Source organism: Mauremys mutica, chromosome 9 (genome assembly GCF_020497125.1).
Source record: "Mauremys mutica isolate MM-2020 ecotype Southern chromosome 9, ASM2049712v1, whole genome shotgun sequence".
Taxonomy (NCBI): domain Eukaryota; kingdom Metazoa; phylum Chordata; order Testudines; family Geoemydidae; genus Mauremys; species Mauremys mutica.
The window spans coordinates 10,032,909-10,046,750 of NC_059080.1; the positions used below are offsets into that span (position 1 = coordinate 10,032,909).

The 13,842-nt window shown below is 40.3% G+C and overlaps 1 protein-coding gene across 4 annotated transcripts in view; it reads left to right on the forward strand.

The window, feature by feature from the left end:
* Nucleotides 1-13,842, forward strand: part of AFF2 (AF4/FMR2 family member 2) — a 492,794-nt gene that overhangs the window by 342,057 nt on the left and 136,895 nt on the right. For all 4 annotated transcript variants that reach the window (XM_045031554.1, XM_045031555.1, XM_045031552.1 and 1 more), the window contains exons 6-8: nucleotides 5,794-5,886; nucleotides 8,559-8,595; nucleotides 8,866-8,917. In XM_045031554.1, coding sequence (XP_044887489.1) covers nucleotides 5,794-5,886; nucleotides 8,559-8,595; nucleotides 8,866-8,917 — 182 coding nt within the window. The remainder of the gene's footprint in view (nucleotides 1-5,793; nucleotides 5,887-8,558; nucleotides 8,596-8,865; nucleotides 8,918-13,842) is intronic.

The window sequence follows — 13,842 nt, forward strand, 5'->3', positions numbered from 1 at the left end:
CCTTTTCTTATTAGAGGTGGTTGACTGAGATTTTTTTTTTAGTTCAGCATGCCCAGCACATATAGAATTTAACTGTTGCTTGTTTGTTACTAAATTGTTTGACTCCCTAGCAGAGAGAAAATGGGTAGGGCTGCACAAATGCAAAAGCTAGCAAGATATTGAGAAACCGATCACACTTTATATTAGGATTCCATTGATAAGTGTTTGTAAAGGGCTAATAGACCATTAACAGATGTTTTAATAAATGGTGAATTGATTGTGATAGTCCAACATGTCAACAGGTTACTTATAACTGTATCTTAGAACCATCTATAACACGTTCTACTGATGTGCTCATAGCCATCTTTAGCACGTAGTATTCAGGTCTGATAACATCTATTAGTCATTTAGCAACCCTTTATAAACTGTTTATCAATGGAAGCTTAATATGAAGTGTGAGCAAGAAATGGCAGGAAGTTTAGCGCTACAGAACTAGTTGAGGAGCTGAAGGGACTGATGGATGAGGAAAGGTTGACAGAGTTTACATGAGTCCTGGCTCTGTGCAGTCCCTGCCAACTCCTTCGCCAGCAGTAACTTCTGAGCAGAATGGAAATCCAGCCACAGTGGAGGGGATCATGCCATGGAGAGTACTTTCTTCCTAGCTACTATGCCTGCTCTCCGTGCCTAATGCTGCCCTCTAAAACTGCAGACCAGACATTACATGGAGTGGCAACAATGGGACTTTTATGGGTGCTGAGGCCAGGGAGAAAAATAGAATTGTTGCTTTTCCATCAATGCATTGCTGTAGATTTCTCATCCACACCATATAGTAGAGGGCAGCATTTGGCCTAGTGAGATCTATCATGTCATGAAATGATCCTCCAGAGGAAATAGCAGAAGCCCCATCTCTCTTCGATATTTCAAATTAGACTGGACAAAGTGCTCTAGGGTTCATTGTAGGAAGTGAAGGTGCCTTCCTGGGGATGGAGACTAGTAGCCTTCTTCCATCATGATTTCTGTGGTTCTAGATCGGCACCTTCTGCCTGAATTTAAAACAATAACAAGACACACACACACACCATAGCAACATTTTATTTTGAACAAGGAGGAAATTATGGAAAAATTGAAAGAGGGGGAAAGGAACTAAACTCTGAAAGAGGCAATTAACTTGAGGGTCTGGTTTTGCAAAGCTATTTTTCCATCTGCCCCTTTTCCCCTGGGCTCAACTCTCCAGCTCAGATCTGCTTTGCAGAAGCACACAAATCCCATTGCACTCCCAGTTCTCCCTTTCCGTTTGAGCTCTGATTTGGCCAGTGTCTCTACTCTTAAAGAGTTCAGTCAGGAAAAAACAGTGATTCATTAGACCCCTTCTGCATATGTACTTCTCAGTTACTTACCTGAGGGCTTTTACAGCTAGAAAAAAGCAGATTTAGCTGAAGAAACGAGCGTGCCTAGTCCTAATAAATAAAACACATGGAGTCAATTAAAACAATGTTTAACTAATTTTCAGGAAGGAGGACGCTTGATGTTACTACATCAGTGGAGCACATTGACTTCTAAGCCAACCAATTGTGCAGCTTTACTTTCCCATTTAATCTGCAGGTCTATAAAAATATGTATGCATACTTACCATAGTAGTCATATGCCCAATCCATCAGTTAACATGATTTTGGAATTATTTTAAGTCCAAACCATGTGAAAATAAATCCTCACTTGATTTTGTGGACTTACTTTACTTCCATTATATTCCACTTTAAAACATTTCATATGCTTAGTTTTATTATTGTTACTTTCAAGAATTTCTAAATTTGGATTTATTAAATTTTTGAACTTTCCCTGGAAAAAGAAATGGTGTGATTCCCTGCTCTCATTGCTGGCATATGTCAAATTTCCCAAGCTAAACTGAGTAAAGCCTTGCCAGTATTTGGGAGGTGGACCACCAAGTGAAAACAAGGTGTTGCAAAGTATAGTGTTGATGATTCAATGGGTGGCATTCCTCCCTCTAAGGCCTCGATTCTGCAAAGATTGGTGCATGTGCTTAAATCGACACAAGTGAAGCATCCCACTGGGTTTGGTGGAGTTACTCATGAGTATAGTTAATGTATGCATAGGTTTTTGCAGGATCAGGGCTTGAGGTGCGGAAGTGCATGAGTGCGTCCACGTGGAGTTCTGTTACCTCAGTAGGACTCTGTGCACATGTAGGGTGCACTCAGGCCGTTCTCAATGCAAATCAAGGCCCGAGTCTACAGTACCAATGCCACCCCAGCATATTGTTAAGGAAAACCTGAGGGCTAGAGGGTATGTTTTTCAGATGAGCTGTGAAGTCAAGGCTTTCTCAATTTGCAATCTTTAAAAGTTTATTAGCACATTAGATAATTGTAGTCCTCCTGCTTACATGCCCCATCACATCTTGACTAATGTGGCATTCTTCTTCGCTTACTGACATTAAAACTGTTGTGTTATCACAGTAGCTGACGTGTTCTGTTCCACAGATAGCTGTACTTCAGCCCATAGTTAAGGTTGTGTCACAACTTCTGCTTAATGGTTGACCTTTCCAAGTCCTCTAAAATCAATATGCTTAGTCAGATTCCTTTGAAAGTTGGAGGATTCAGGGTAGGGTGAGTGACCCAAATTGGGGTCATTTGAAGTTGGGGATACAGAGATATAAGCGCCCTAAAAATAGCCATTTTTCAGAGTGTTTCTAGTTGTTTTTTTGTTAGCAAAGCCACAGGTCAAACTATTAATATTATGTGGTCTCAATCTGTTGAGCTTTACCCAAGATAATGTATGGCATCCACTAAATCTTTGGGAACCCAAGTTGAGAACAGTATTGGAGAAAACGTACATTTTTACAGTGTGTGCGCGCTAATACAGAAAAAATGACTAGAATTCCATTTCCGCCATTTTCTATGCTTTAAATCTCAACTCTTGTATGTGCTCTAAAATCTGAATGGTTACTCCAATTGCTTTGATATTTGGTGTGTCTCATGAAGGCACAGGGTGGTGTTAATTATCCAAATTTGGGATCATGTGACCAAGGGGTTCCCAAGTTACTGGCCACCCAAAAAACTGGTTTATTTCTGCTGCCTTGCACCATTAAACTGGGAGGTACTAATGAGTGGATGAATCACAGACCAAATTCAGACTGATGGCTGTGAACTCTTCCCTCAATTAACATGATAAGAATAAGTTAATCATAAGCCCTCATCTAAGGCAAAGGGAGCTTTGGACTGAGTGGGTGGAGGTTGCTACAATTTGAAAGTTGTGGGTGGCAATTTTAATTTGGGGGAATGTAATCCCAGTCTTGCGGGGGGGTGGAAATTAGGCATGTGAATGCTTCCTGGGAAAGGAGGGGAATTAGAGAGTGGAGAAGTGGAGCAATAGGAGGGGAGGGGGCTATGGGGAGGATACATTGGGGTTAGGTAATACAGGAGGGGAGAGATGTTATGGGGGCTCAGGTGAGATAAGCATGGCACCCCCAGCTCTTCCCACTTCAATACATGCATCCCAACCCCTTGTATTGCAAACATCCTGCACCTCACAGCTCTGCCAGTGCATCCCAACTTCCCTGCATCCCCAGCTCTGCCAGCGCACCCTATGGGGGGTGGGGGCTACACCCGAGTGGCTCCGCAACCCCAGAGGTTGCAGCGCCCAAAGCCAAGAGCCAAGCCCAGCCATCTCCACAGCAATGGAGCTGCAGGAGCCACCACTGTTGGATGGCCACCACGGTAGGATGAGTGCTGGACAGGACTTAACCCCCTCCCCCTCCCCCTGGTAGGGTTGCCAACCCCCCACGGTTGTCCTGGAATCTCCAGGAATTAAAGATTAATCTTTAATTAAAGATTATGTCATGTGATGAAATCTCCAGGAATACATCCAACCAAAACTGGCAACCCTACCCCATGGTGGGGGGGGGAGGCGGGCAGGACCTGACTGAAACCCCCAGACTATTTACTGGGTCACAACAGGCCATAAATGTTTACAAATAGGTCCTGACCCCAAAAAAGGTTGAAAACCACTGGCCTATCTAATATATTTTCCCTTTCATTATTTTCTTGCTATTGAAGGGATGTGCCACAAAGTGACCCCTCCAACCTACCAAGGCTCCCTGATTGTCTGCCCCAGCCCGGACCCCCAACATAGGTTAGAACAGCATGGGGGCTATTCTGACTTCTGCCAACTGCCAGTGGTCCCCTAAGGACATTTTCTCACCCGTGATGTGCTCCTCCCCATATGCAGGAGCTTCGCTTGCTCTCTGTCCACGGGCGATTCCCCAACCCCAGGGATATCCCCTACAGGGATTGGGGGTTCTTTCCCACTCCTGCCTGAATGGCGCAAAGAGAGCAGACTGTCCCTTGTGCATAGTGAGTGGTTTCATTTACTTTTCCTTACCTCGATACTGCATATCACGTGATCTCTGGAAGGATAATTAGGGAAGTGAAAGTATTTACTGGCTGCTTCTACAGTGAAAATATCTTTGCAGCTGAATGCAACCATCCTCATCATGTTTTAGCTGGCTGAGCCAAGCACCCTCAGGTGGGACTGGTTGTGATTGATGGTTCACAACATTAACCTTTAACAAGGTCTTCTTTCTTTTTTACTTGCAGAATGTCAGCTAGGGCTGCAGCAGAAACAAAGCAGCTGTAGCTTGTAAGATTTGTTGTGATCAGCCTTAGGTTTTTAAGAGCAGAGTAAAGCTGCAGACACCTGCACTGGTGTAACACAGCCAGTAACATTGCTGTCACACGCAGAACTTCATAGATGAGACACTCTTTCTCTTTTGTTTGTCATAAAAGAATCTCTTCTGAGCTTTGAAAGTAAAGAAAAACAATGAGACAAAGATGTAACAGATCACCAGAGACATGTAGTATTACCTGTCTGAATATTCATCAAATTACAAACAAAGGTAAGAAAGAATGGAGCAGCATCGAAAATGGAATGCACTCATTGCAAGGGCATAGACAAGCTTTGCCGACAACCGCAGTCCTTGCACTACCTGTGTTTTTACTGATTTTTCTTTTCTGAGGATGGGCCAAGTCTGCTCCCACTGGCGTCAGTGGGAAAACTACCATTGACTTCAGCAGAAAAATGATTGGACACTTAGTGTTCAAACAAACACAGAGGTCTGTGTTTTGTGACCTGTGCCATTGAGTACCTGAGAGATTTCTATGAAAACATTTAAATACATTGTTAAAAATGCAAGGCTATGGTTATGCTGGTTAGAAAGGAAGGACTGCTCAGTGGATAGGGTGCTGACTTGAGAGACCTGTGTTCAAGTCCCTGCTGAGCCACAGGCTTCCTGTGTGACCTTGAGCAAGTCAATCTCTGTGTACTTCCGTTCCCCAGCTGTAAAATGGGGATAATAAAACCATCCTACCTCACACGAGGATGAGGCTAAATACACAAAAGATTGAGAGTTGCTCAGGTGCTAGGACGATGGGGGGCCATTACACTTACCTAAGATATCTGGCCCTGGGAGTAGAGCCAGTGGCTTACCTGCTGGAGGCCATCTCAACTCAATGTTGGACATAGCTGAAAATTTTTACTGGTGGGACTACTAGCATTAACGCATGTTTCCAGTGTGCTTCCTGGGAGTATGTGATCCGCTGTATAATTAGGGAGCTCATCCATCAGGTAAAGACTAGTGATGCCTTCTGAGCAAGCCTGTCCCTCACCCTCTAGAAGCAGATATGTGATGTTGGCCTTGTTGATCAGTCCAGGGTTTGATGGCCAACTGTAGGGTAATTCTCTCTCTTTCTTTTTTTTTTTTAATTGAATGAATGACTTCTCAAAAACATATTTTTCCCCCACTAGGAGATGACCCATTCCTGGCCTCCACCTCTTACTGCTATTCACACCCCCGGCAAGGCTGAGCAGACCAAGTTTTCCATCCCAAGCAAGGTGCAGGTAGGTTATTAATTATTATTCATTCAGATATGAATGGTCTTCACTAGACACTTTGACCCATATCCTCAAAGATATTTAGACTCCTAACTTCCATTGAAATCAATTTTAGGAGCCTAAATAAGCCTAATTTGAGGATCTGGAACTTTCCTTTTGTGATTTGGTTTCATTTTCAAAATTCTCTTGAGGTGAAAATTCTCTTAATATGTTATTGATAGGGCTGCTTGTTCAGAACTTCAGAAGTTACAGTAAAGGATAAAAGGAAGGTGAATCTTATCTTATCGTTTTCAAACGAGTCTATTACAAATAGTATTTACAATGTGTTTATTTTTTCTCCCGTTGTTTGTGTAACACACTAGCAAAGAGTATCTTTGTCCCCACTAGTGGCTGAAACCAATAAAGTCGAATATGGGTCTGTTCCTGCTCTACAGTTAAAAGGGCTGGTACTTTAGCTCCAGGAATAGAGGCTCATGTTTTTAGATCTCCAAGTCCAGATTCAGTCCCTGCAGATGACTCAACATGGGCACTGCTGCAAGTGGTGACTTATACTGAGATTTGAACTGCTGTGGACCTCTGCCACCTGGAGTCATACTTTCCAGGGGAGCTGGAAATGTTACCCCACAGTGTGGGGGTTTTGGTCTTCTCTCCATGGGCTGGACAATGTGAAGAGTTTCTGAGGCTGCTACAACTTTGAAGTCAACAGAAAGCTGGTTCTTTCATTCATGCAGTAGAGGCTTTTGTAATCATGCACTATTTCAGACATTTAAAATCAGTTTTCCCCTCACCAGTTTTGTCCAGTTGTCACTATTTGCCAGAGATTTTCCCACTTCAAACCCTGCCTCCATGTGTTGGCTGAAGCTAATGTGAAATCAGGGTGGCTATTGCTCTTAAACAAAACAAAGCAAACTCCTAACGTGCCATATTCCAGCAAAACATCCTTGTTCTGCTCCGCTACTGACAATGGCAATGCACTTAAGTGCTGCTGCATTAAACATCACAGGCCACATTCATATGTGGGTGCAACTCCTAACTAAGCTGAACACTGCACTCATTTATATGACTGTAAATCTAGTTAAATTCCACAGAATCCATTTAAGTCAAAATTGATTCATACCTATACGAGAAAGCATGGAGTCTGGCACACTGGAAGCTACATCTTCTTAAATTAGAGCAGGACTAAATTCAGTGTTGGGTTTTTTTTTCTGGGCCCTACAAAAATAGAACCATGTACTGCACTCCTTCACTAACTTCAATGAGAGTTTTGCATGAGTAAATCTTATGCTCTCAGACCCATTTAAAAAATCTGTGTGGTTATGATAAATTTTATGAAATATAAATTAGGCTTTTAAAAAATCACACTTTAGGAAAGAGGAAAGGACATGGATGTTTCTAGGTTAGTTAACTTTACTGTGAAAAATACAGCATAAGATTGCCTACTCAGAACATCCCACTAAATCAATTAGAGAGAGCCAAATGGATAGGTTTTAGAGATAAAACACATAAGAACATGTAGTCATATAAACCTAAAGCAGGCCTTATTATAGGTCCTCATCTTACATAAAAAAATTAAGTCTCCCCATTGGTAAAATAATGCAAGAGAAAAGGCAGAACTTATCACAACAATTTATTTATCCCTCTGACACTCAAATTTAAAGTGCTATGTTTACTCTTGAAGGCATGATTTACCTCACAAGGGACTGACTAACAGTGCAGCAGAATATTAGGAACTAATAATGCCCTGAGAGAAAGTGTAGCGAGGGCTTTAATGACTTTAACATCCTACAGATCTAAGACTTTTAACAAAGTAGTGCCTGTCTCTCGGACTGGGTTGTAAATAATGGCTTAATTTAAAATCATCACAATCTCCTAGGGCCTACTTGGGATGAAGGCTGATTTGGCATCAGGTTCTACCTCATTGTTGATTGTAAAGCCAAGGGAAAGATCAAGCAAGAAAAGAATGTGAAATTAAGAATGTCATTATACATTACTGTGAGTCAGTGAGAAGCACATTGTGTGCAAAATGCTGTGTGCACACTACACTGTGGGCCAGATCCTGAGCTGACGTAAAGTTAGTGCAGCTTCATTGATTTCACTGGAGCTTCATTGGTTTACACCAGCTGAGGAAGTGACTCTTGTGTCTTTGTCACATGTACGTAAAAGAGCACTCCAAACCATCTTGAATTTCAGATTTAGGTAATGACATTTTAAGCAAGTGGGTCAAAAAAGAAGAGTAATGCTGCTGAACTTAATGCATATTTATTTTAAAACTCAAGACCAAGTTCAGCCTATGCAAATGCTTCCCATTATCTTAAATGGGAACCACATGTACACATCTGTGGGTAAGACTTTAAAGGGCCAGATCATCAGCTGGTGTAAACTGATGTGTGGATTCCACAGTGGAACTAAGTCAGTGTACACCAGCTGAGGATCTGGCCATTTGGGCCTAAAATCGGCTAGGTACTGAGCAGTGCAAGTACACTTCAGTAGCATTCTTATGTACAGATAATACAGGTTTTTAAATTTTTAGTGTTGTTCTCTTCTCAGGCACATGCTCCTGTGTGTTTTCCTTCTCTGTTTATGTTATGCTTGTGCCGTTAGTCTAGCAAGGAAAGCTGTATCTACCTTCTTTTTCCTTTACTGAACTAATCCTGACATTTTTGTATTCTTCATTGTAGGATTCCCAGCACCCGTCCTCAGGATACAATGTACAAAGTAGGTCTTTATTGTCCTTAATCCAAACAATCAGGGTGGGTGGGTTGGTTGTTGTGGGTTTTTGTTTGTTTGTTTGTTTTTTGCCTACTTAACATCATTAAAACAAGGGATGAAAAATTAATTTCTATGGTGCTAAAGCAGATCAGTTCCATTTTTGATTACATATTACGCATTGTGGCATGTTGTGAAACCAAGTATAATTAGGTGGGTCGAGAGCTTAGGGCAACAGTAAAATTTTGACATTTGGAAATATGTTTCCTTCGTTTACAGAGTGGAGTGATCCAGCAGGGAAAGCTGCCACCAAGTCAGTGCCACAAAAGTCGTAAGTATTGTTACTTCCAGCTTTATATTTTGTTTTAAGTTTATTTTAAGGAATGAGCTTAGTTCTCCAAGGGTAACTGAACTCAGCTTACATACAATCTTGTCCTGGCATTCTGGTGTTCTCAACAGTGCTTACAAATTCGCCATAAACCAGTTTTATGTCTTCTGCTTTTATTGTTGTTTCTTGTTCTTAAGCATTAACTAACAGAGGTATGTATAAAAGATGAGTTTACTAAGCAAAATTAATGCCAATGTTATTTGTACAGCTTGCCAAAATTAAACCACTTTTAATTTGTCATCAGATACTAAGCTTCTTACTACAGAAAATTCAACCTGATGAATAGCTGATGCAAGAATTTTAGCATTTATTTATTGAAGGAGAGTAAAATACATTATACAATAGGCTTATGCGAGCTGGCGTTGAAAAAAGAGGTCTTGAAATTAATACACATTGGGACAGTTGACAGTCACACACTTAAAGAAAATCACAGATGATCTAAAAATATGGAGGACCTGATTATTCACTGAGTTACATCCTTTTCCATTATGTTGTGCTGGTGTAAAACTGGAGTAAGGCAGCAGTGAATTGAGCCCACAATATTTTGCACCTTAACCCGTGGTCTCAAAGTGCTTTACAAATATGAATTAATTAGCAACTTTGTAAAATAGGTTACTATTATAGTTACCATTTTAGATATGAGGAAAGTGAGGTTTGGATCTGGCCTAAATTCAGAGCTGCACCACTTTAACTACTGGAGTGTTTTTTAAACTGATTTGGTTAAACCAAGATACACCAATCTGTATTGGTTTAACTAAAATGTGTTTAAACCCCTGTGTGGACACTTAGATGGATTTAGAAGTCGCTTATAGCAATTTAGTTTAATTCAATCAGGATGCAATTTAAACTAAATCTGTATAAACCAGGTTAAATCAATTTAACGTGTCTACACCACATTTTTGAATTGGTTTAATTAAATTGATTTTAAACCAGTTTTAGTTAAATCAATACAACTGGTCTCAGTGAGGTCAGATAACTTGCCCAAGTCATATGGCAAGTCAATCACAGAGCTGGGACTAGAATCCAAGCATTCCATTCCATTGTTTTAACCTCTGGACTCCTTGACTCATGAAATAAAGTCATGCAACTTTTCTCATATGAGTAAAGTTACTTGAATGAGTAAGGATTTGCAAAATGAATCTCTAACACCAACCCTCTAAATTCAATTTATTTAATTCTTCTGATTGGATGCAAAAATTGAAAGTCAGCATTTCAATTTTAATGAGAATTATGAAATCTGGCTAATGATAAAAATTAATTGGTGTGCATAAGCGATATTTATTTTTCCAACAATAGCATCAGATTAGTCCTTCTCCTATTCTATTGTTATTTCTGGAAATGATTTCAGATTTTAAAAAATATCTCACCCACTGGACCCTCTGATCCTGAAAACAGAAAGGATAAATTCATATGCCAGAATTGCTAAATGATGCAATGCTTACATCAAGAACCTTCTCTTGTAAAACATAAAAAATATTATTACATCTTAAAGTGATTGTTCTCCTAAAGCAAGTGTATTTGGATTCCACTATGAAAAATATTTTGGTGCGTATACTATAAAATACAATATTTCAATAGTTTGTATCCAACAGTAATAGACTTGTCAATCATGGTTTATAGTTATAAGCTGAATTTCAAAAGAACAGCGCTTCATAGCTCAGTGGTATATAGTGCATTTAATGGGACCAAAGCTCTCTATAGGAAGCCTGATATAAAACTCGAAGACACTGAGTACATTTTATGAACCAGTTGCTCTCTATTCTGCTGCTTGATCTAACGTTCCAGCACTATCAATCAGATTTCTGCTGGAATGAACTGCCTTCTTATGGTAGGTGATGGATTTTACACATGACAGATCAGAGCTGCAATAAAGTTACTTTTATTTTTAGCTTCCAAATGAAGATCAGCTATCCCATTACTATCATTTTTTCCCTTTTACTACAAAGAAATTGTTAAGGCAGTTTCCAAGAATTTCCATAGGTCTTTGGAAGGGTTATATTGGTTAGGAGGCAATCCATTGTGTGACTTAAAGTATGGTAGGCAAGACTCTGCCCTTAGATCTGCATGTACAGCTTCCACTAACTTCAGCTGGAGTTGGTTGCACGTGCCTGAGGACAGAATGAAAGCAAAGCAGATTGTGGGTGAAACCAGTGATGATATTATCACATAATCATAGCTAGATGGCAGATTTATTGATCCTGCTATCATTATCCATTTTAATAGCAAGATATTTATGATTATGTGGTTCCATAATTCCTGAGATATGTATGGGAGTCTGGGATCTACTGGTAAAATTATGGTTCCTGCATACACCAGCACCAGTGCTCTATGCTACAGAGCACACACCCCAATCTTAGATCTTCCTCTATTGGTATTCTTGTCCCCAACCACCACCTCCATTTATCTCATGTATAGTACTGCTAATTGGATCTGTTTTTCACTCTTTCATCTTGAGCTTCTGCTGCTAAACAGATGTGGCACAGGTGTGTTCATCTGTCTCTATCCATTGCGGGAGGTATCTCTGAGCTGGACACGTGTGTGAGATGATGTCACAGTTGTCCTTCATCTCTTTTATGATTACATGCAAATCTTATGAAACCTGAGAGTACCCGCCCCATTAACATCACTTCTGTTGACAATCGTATTGACCTCGTCAGTTCTATCAGAAATCTGCTTGTGATCTTTGATCAGAAGTTGGAGCAAAGGTGCTCACGTTCATCATATTACCCAGCTATCCACCTGCCAGCTTAGGAATTAGGTGCTATTTATAGGCAGTTGCCAAGATTCTGGAATGTGGTTTGTCATGTTGAGACTTGATTACATGCTGCTTAACTCTGCTCCAATAGACAATGCTCTGTACATGTCAGGTGTTGGAGGCTGGCTTCCTTGCAGGGTCAGAGTAAAGGTTTTTTTGTATGGTGTATGCTTTATGGTAGAAAGGTGTGCACCAGTAGGTGGAAGAACAGAGAGTATTTACTGTCAGGTGGCTTAACTTTCCATTTCCGTGACTGTATGGGTTTGTGTTAGGAATATTAGTATGGTAACCTAAATTGTTTCACAGCGAAGTATTTTTGTGTATTAATTTTTTGCTTTTTTAATGTTTAAAATATATGATGTCACACTCAAACACAGGGGGCCATGAGAAACCCCAGAGCTGTGCAGGACGTCAGATGGGGTGTGGTGAGTTGTGTCAAGGATGGGGCCCACAAGTGCCAGAGGGCCTGATCCTGCAAACACATATAAGTAACTTGACTCACGAGTAGTCCCACTGAAGTGGTATTTTTATTTCTAGCCATACAGTTTTAATATGAAATTTATACATAGATATATCAAAAAGCTATTGTAGCTGAAACCAGTAATGACAATACCTAGCTCTTATGTAGTGCTTTTCTTCAGTAGATCTCAAAGCACTTCACAATCTTTAATGTATTTTTCCTTCCCCTGTGAGGTAGGGTGGTGTCATTATCTCCATTTTACAGATAGCCTCTCTGTGTCTCAGTTTCCTAAGTGACTTGCCCAAGGTCACACAGGAAGTCTGATGGAGCAGATAATTGGACCCTGATTTCCCAAGTCTTAGGCTAGCGCCCTAACCATTGGACTACCCTTCCTCTCCAAAGGATGGTCAATGATTGTGAAAAAACTTGGCTTCTCATCTTCTTCTGCTTCTTTTTTTGACCAGTCCTCTATAACTCTGCATAGATTACATATAGTACAATACATTTATAACCAGTCTACTCCTATTAGTTTATTATGAAGCATAGTCAGGAGCAACAGATAAGGCACAACCAATTGCAAGGAGAAGGATCATCTGTCAACATCCATGAATTCAAGGGTACGTAGTCAGCCCTTGACTGAGGTTTGTGTTATATAATTACCATTGAGAGTATGTCATCCTCAAACATCCATTCTTTTGTTCTGTTTAGTTGTGAGCACTTGGCCCGTGTCCAGTTGGAAAGCACCCAGAACCTTTTTAATCAAGCACATCCTGTGTTCTAAGTCATGCTGCAGAGTACTCTTGGGTAGTTTCCATAAAAGCCCAGCTAAAAAGAAGAATGTAATCATAATGGTATTCTTTCCTTGTCATAAAATGACTTCCTATACTTATTGTATTAACACAGTATTAAAAGGTCCTACTCATGGATTCAGTGAACTACCGGAAACCATTAAGAACTTGGAACTGAAAAATTTAATGGGTCCGACAAAAACAACAACTTGTTTTATCTTTATAGGATTTTTGTGAGCCTACAGACTGTAGTCTGCAACCTGTGCAGTAACTAGAGAAAAGCTAAGTTCAGAGTACTCAAAAACATGCAAAACAAATTGGTGAACAGTTTCACATGGCATTTTGGCAAACATTTCCTTGCAATTTTTGCACTCTTCTCCTATTCAATGTGGTAAAAAATTACAGTGGAAATAAAAAAAAAATATTTAAAAAGCTGAAAATGAGTCAGTGACCATTATTTAACTTGTTTAAAGCCAGGGAGACTCCCACTGATAAAACTGGGCTTCACCACAGATGAAATTGTGACCCCCCTTGAAGTCATGGCAGTTTTGCCATTGACTTCAACAGGGCCAGAATTTCCCACATGGCTTTAAACAAGTTGCAGTAAATACCAGTAGTTTCCTAATCCCAAAGATTATGATAATACTTGGTAGAAATGTACTGCTTGATGTTTAGCTGGTTCATAAGTGTCTAATGACTTGTTGGAAGTTCTCCATCATGTCAGGGACAGTCACCTGGGAGCACAAAAAAACAAAATTTGGCAGCATGCTCAAGCTATGAATTAAAGGTAATTCATGGTTTGAAGTGAATCAGCATGAGGTCCTTCTGACGAGTCATTAGACATCAAGAGGATTTTGATGCACCA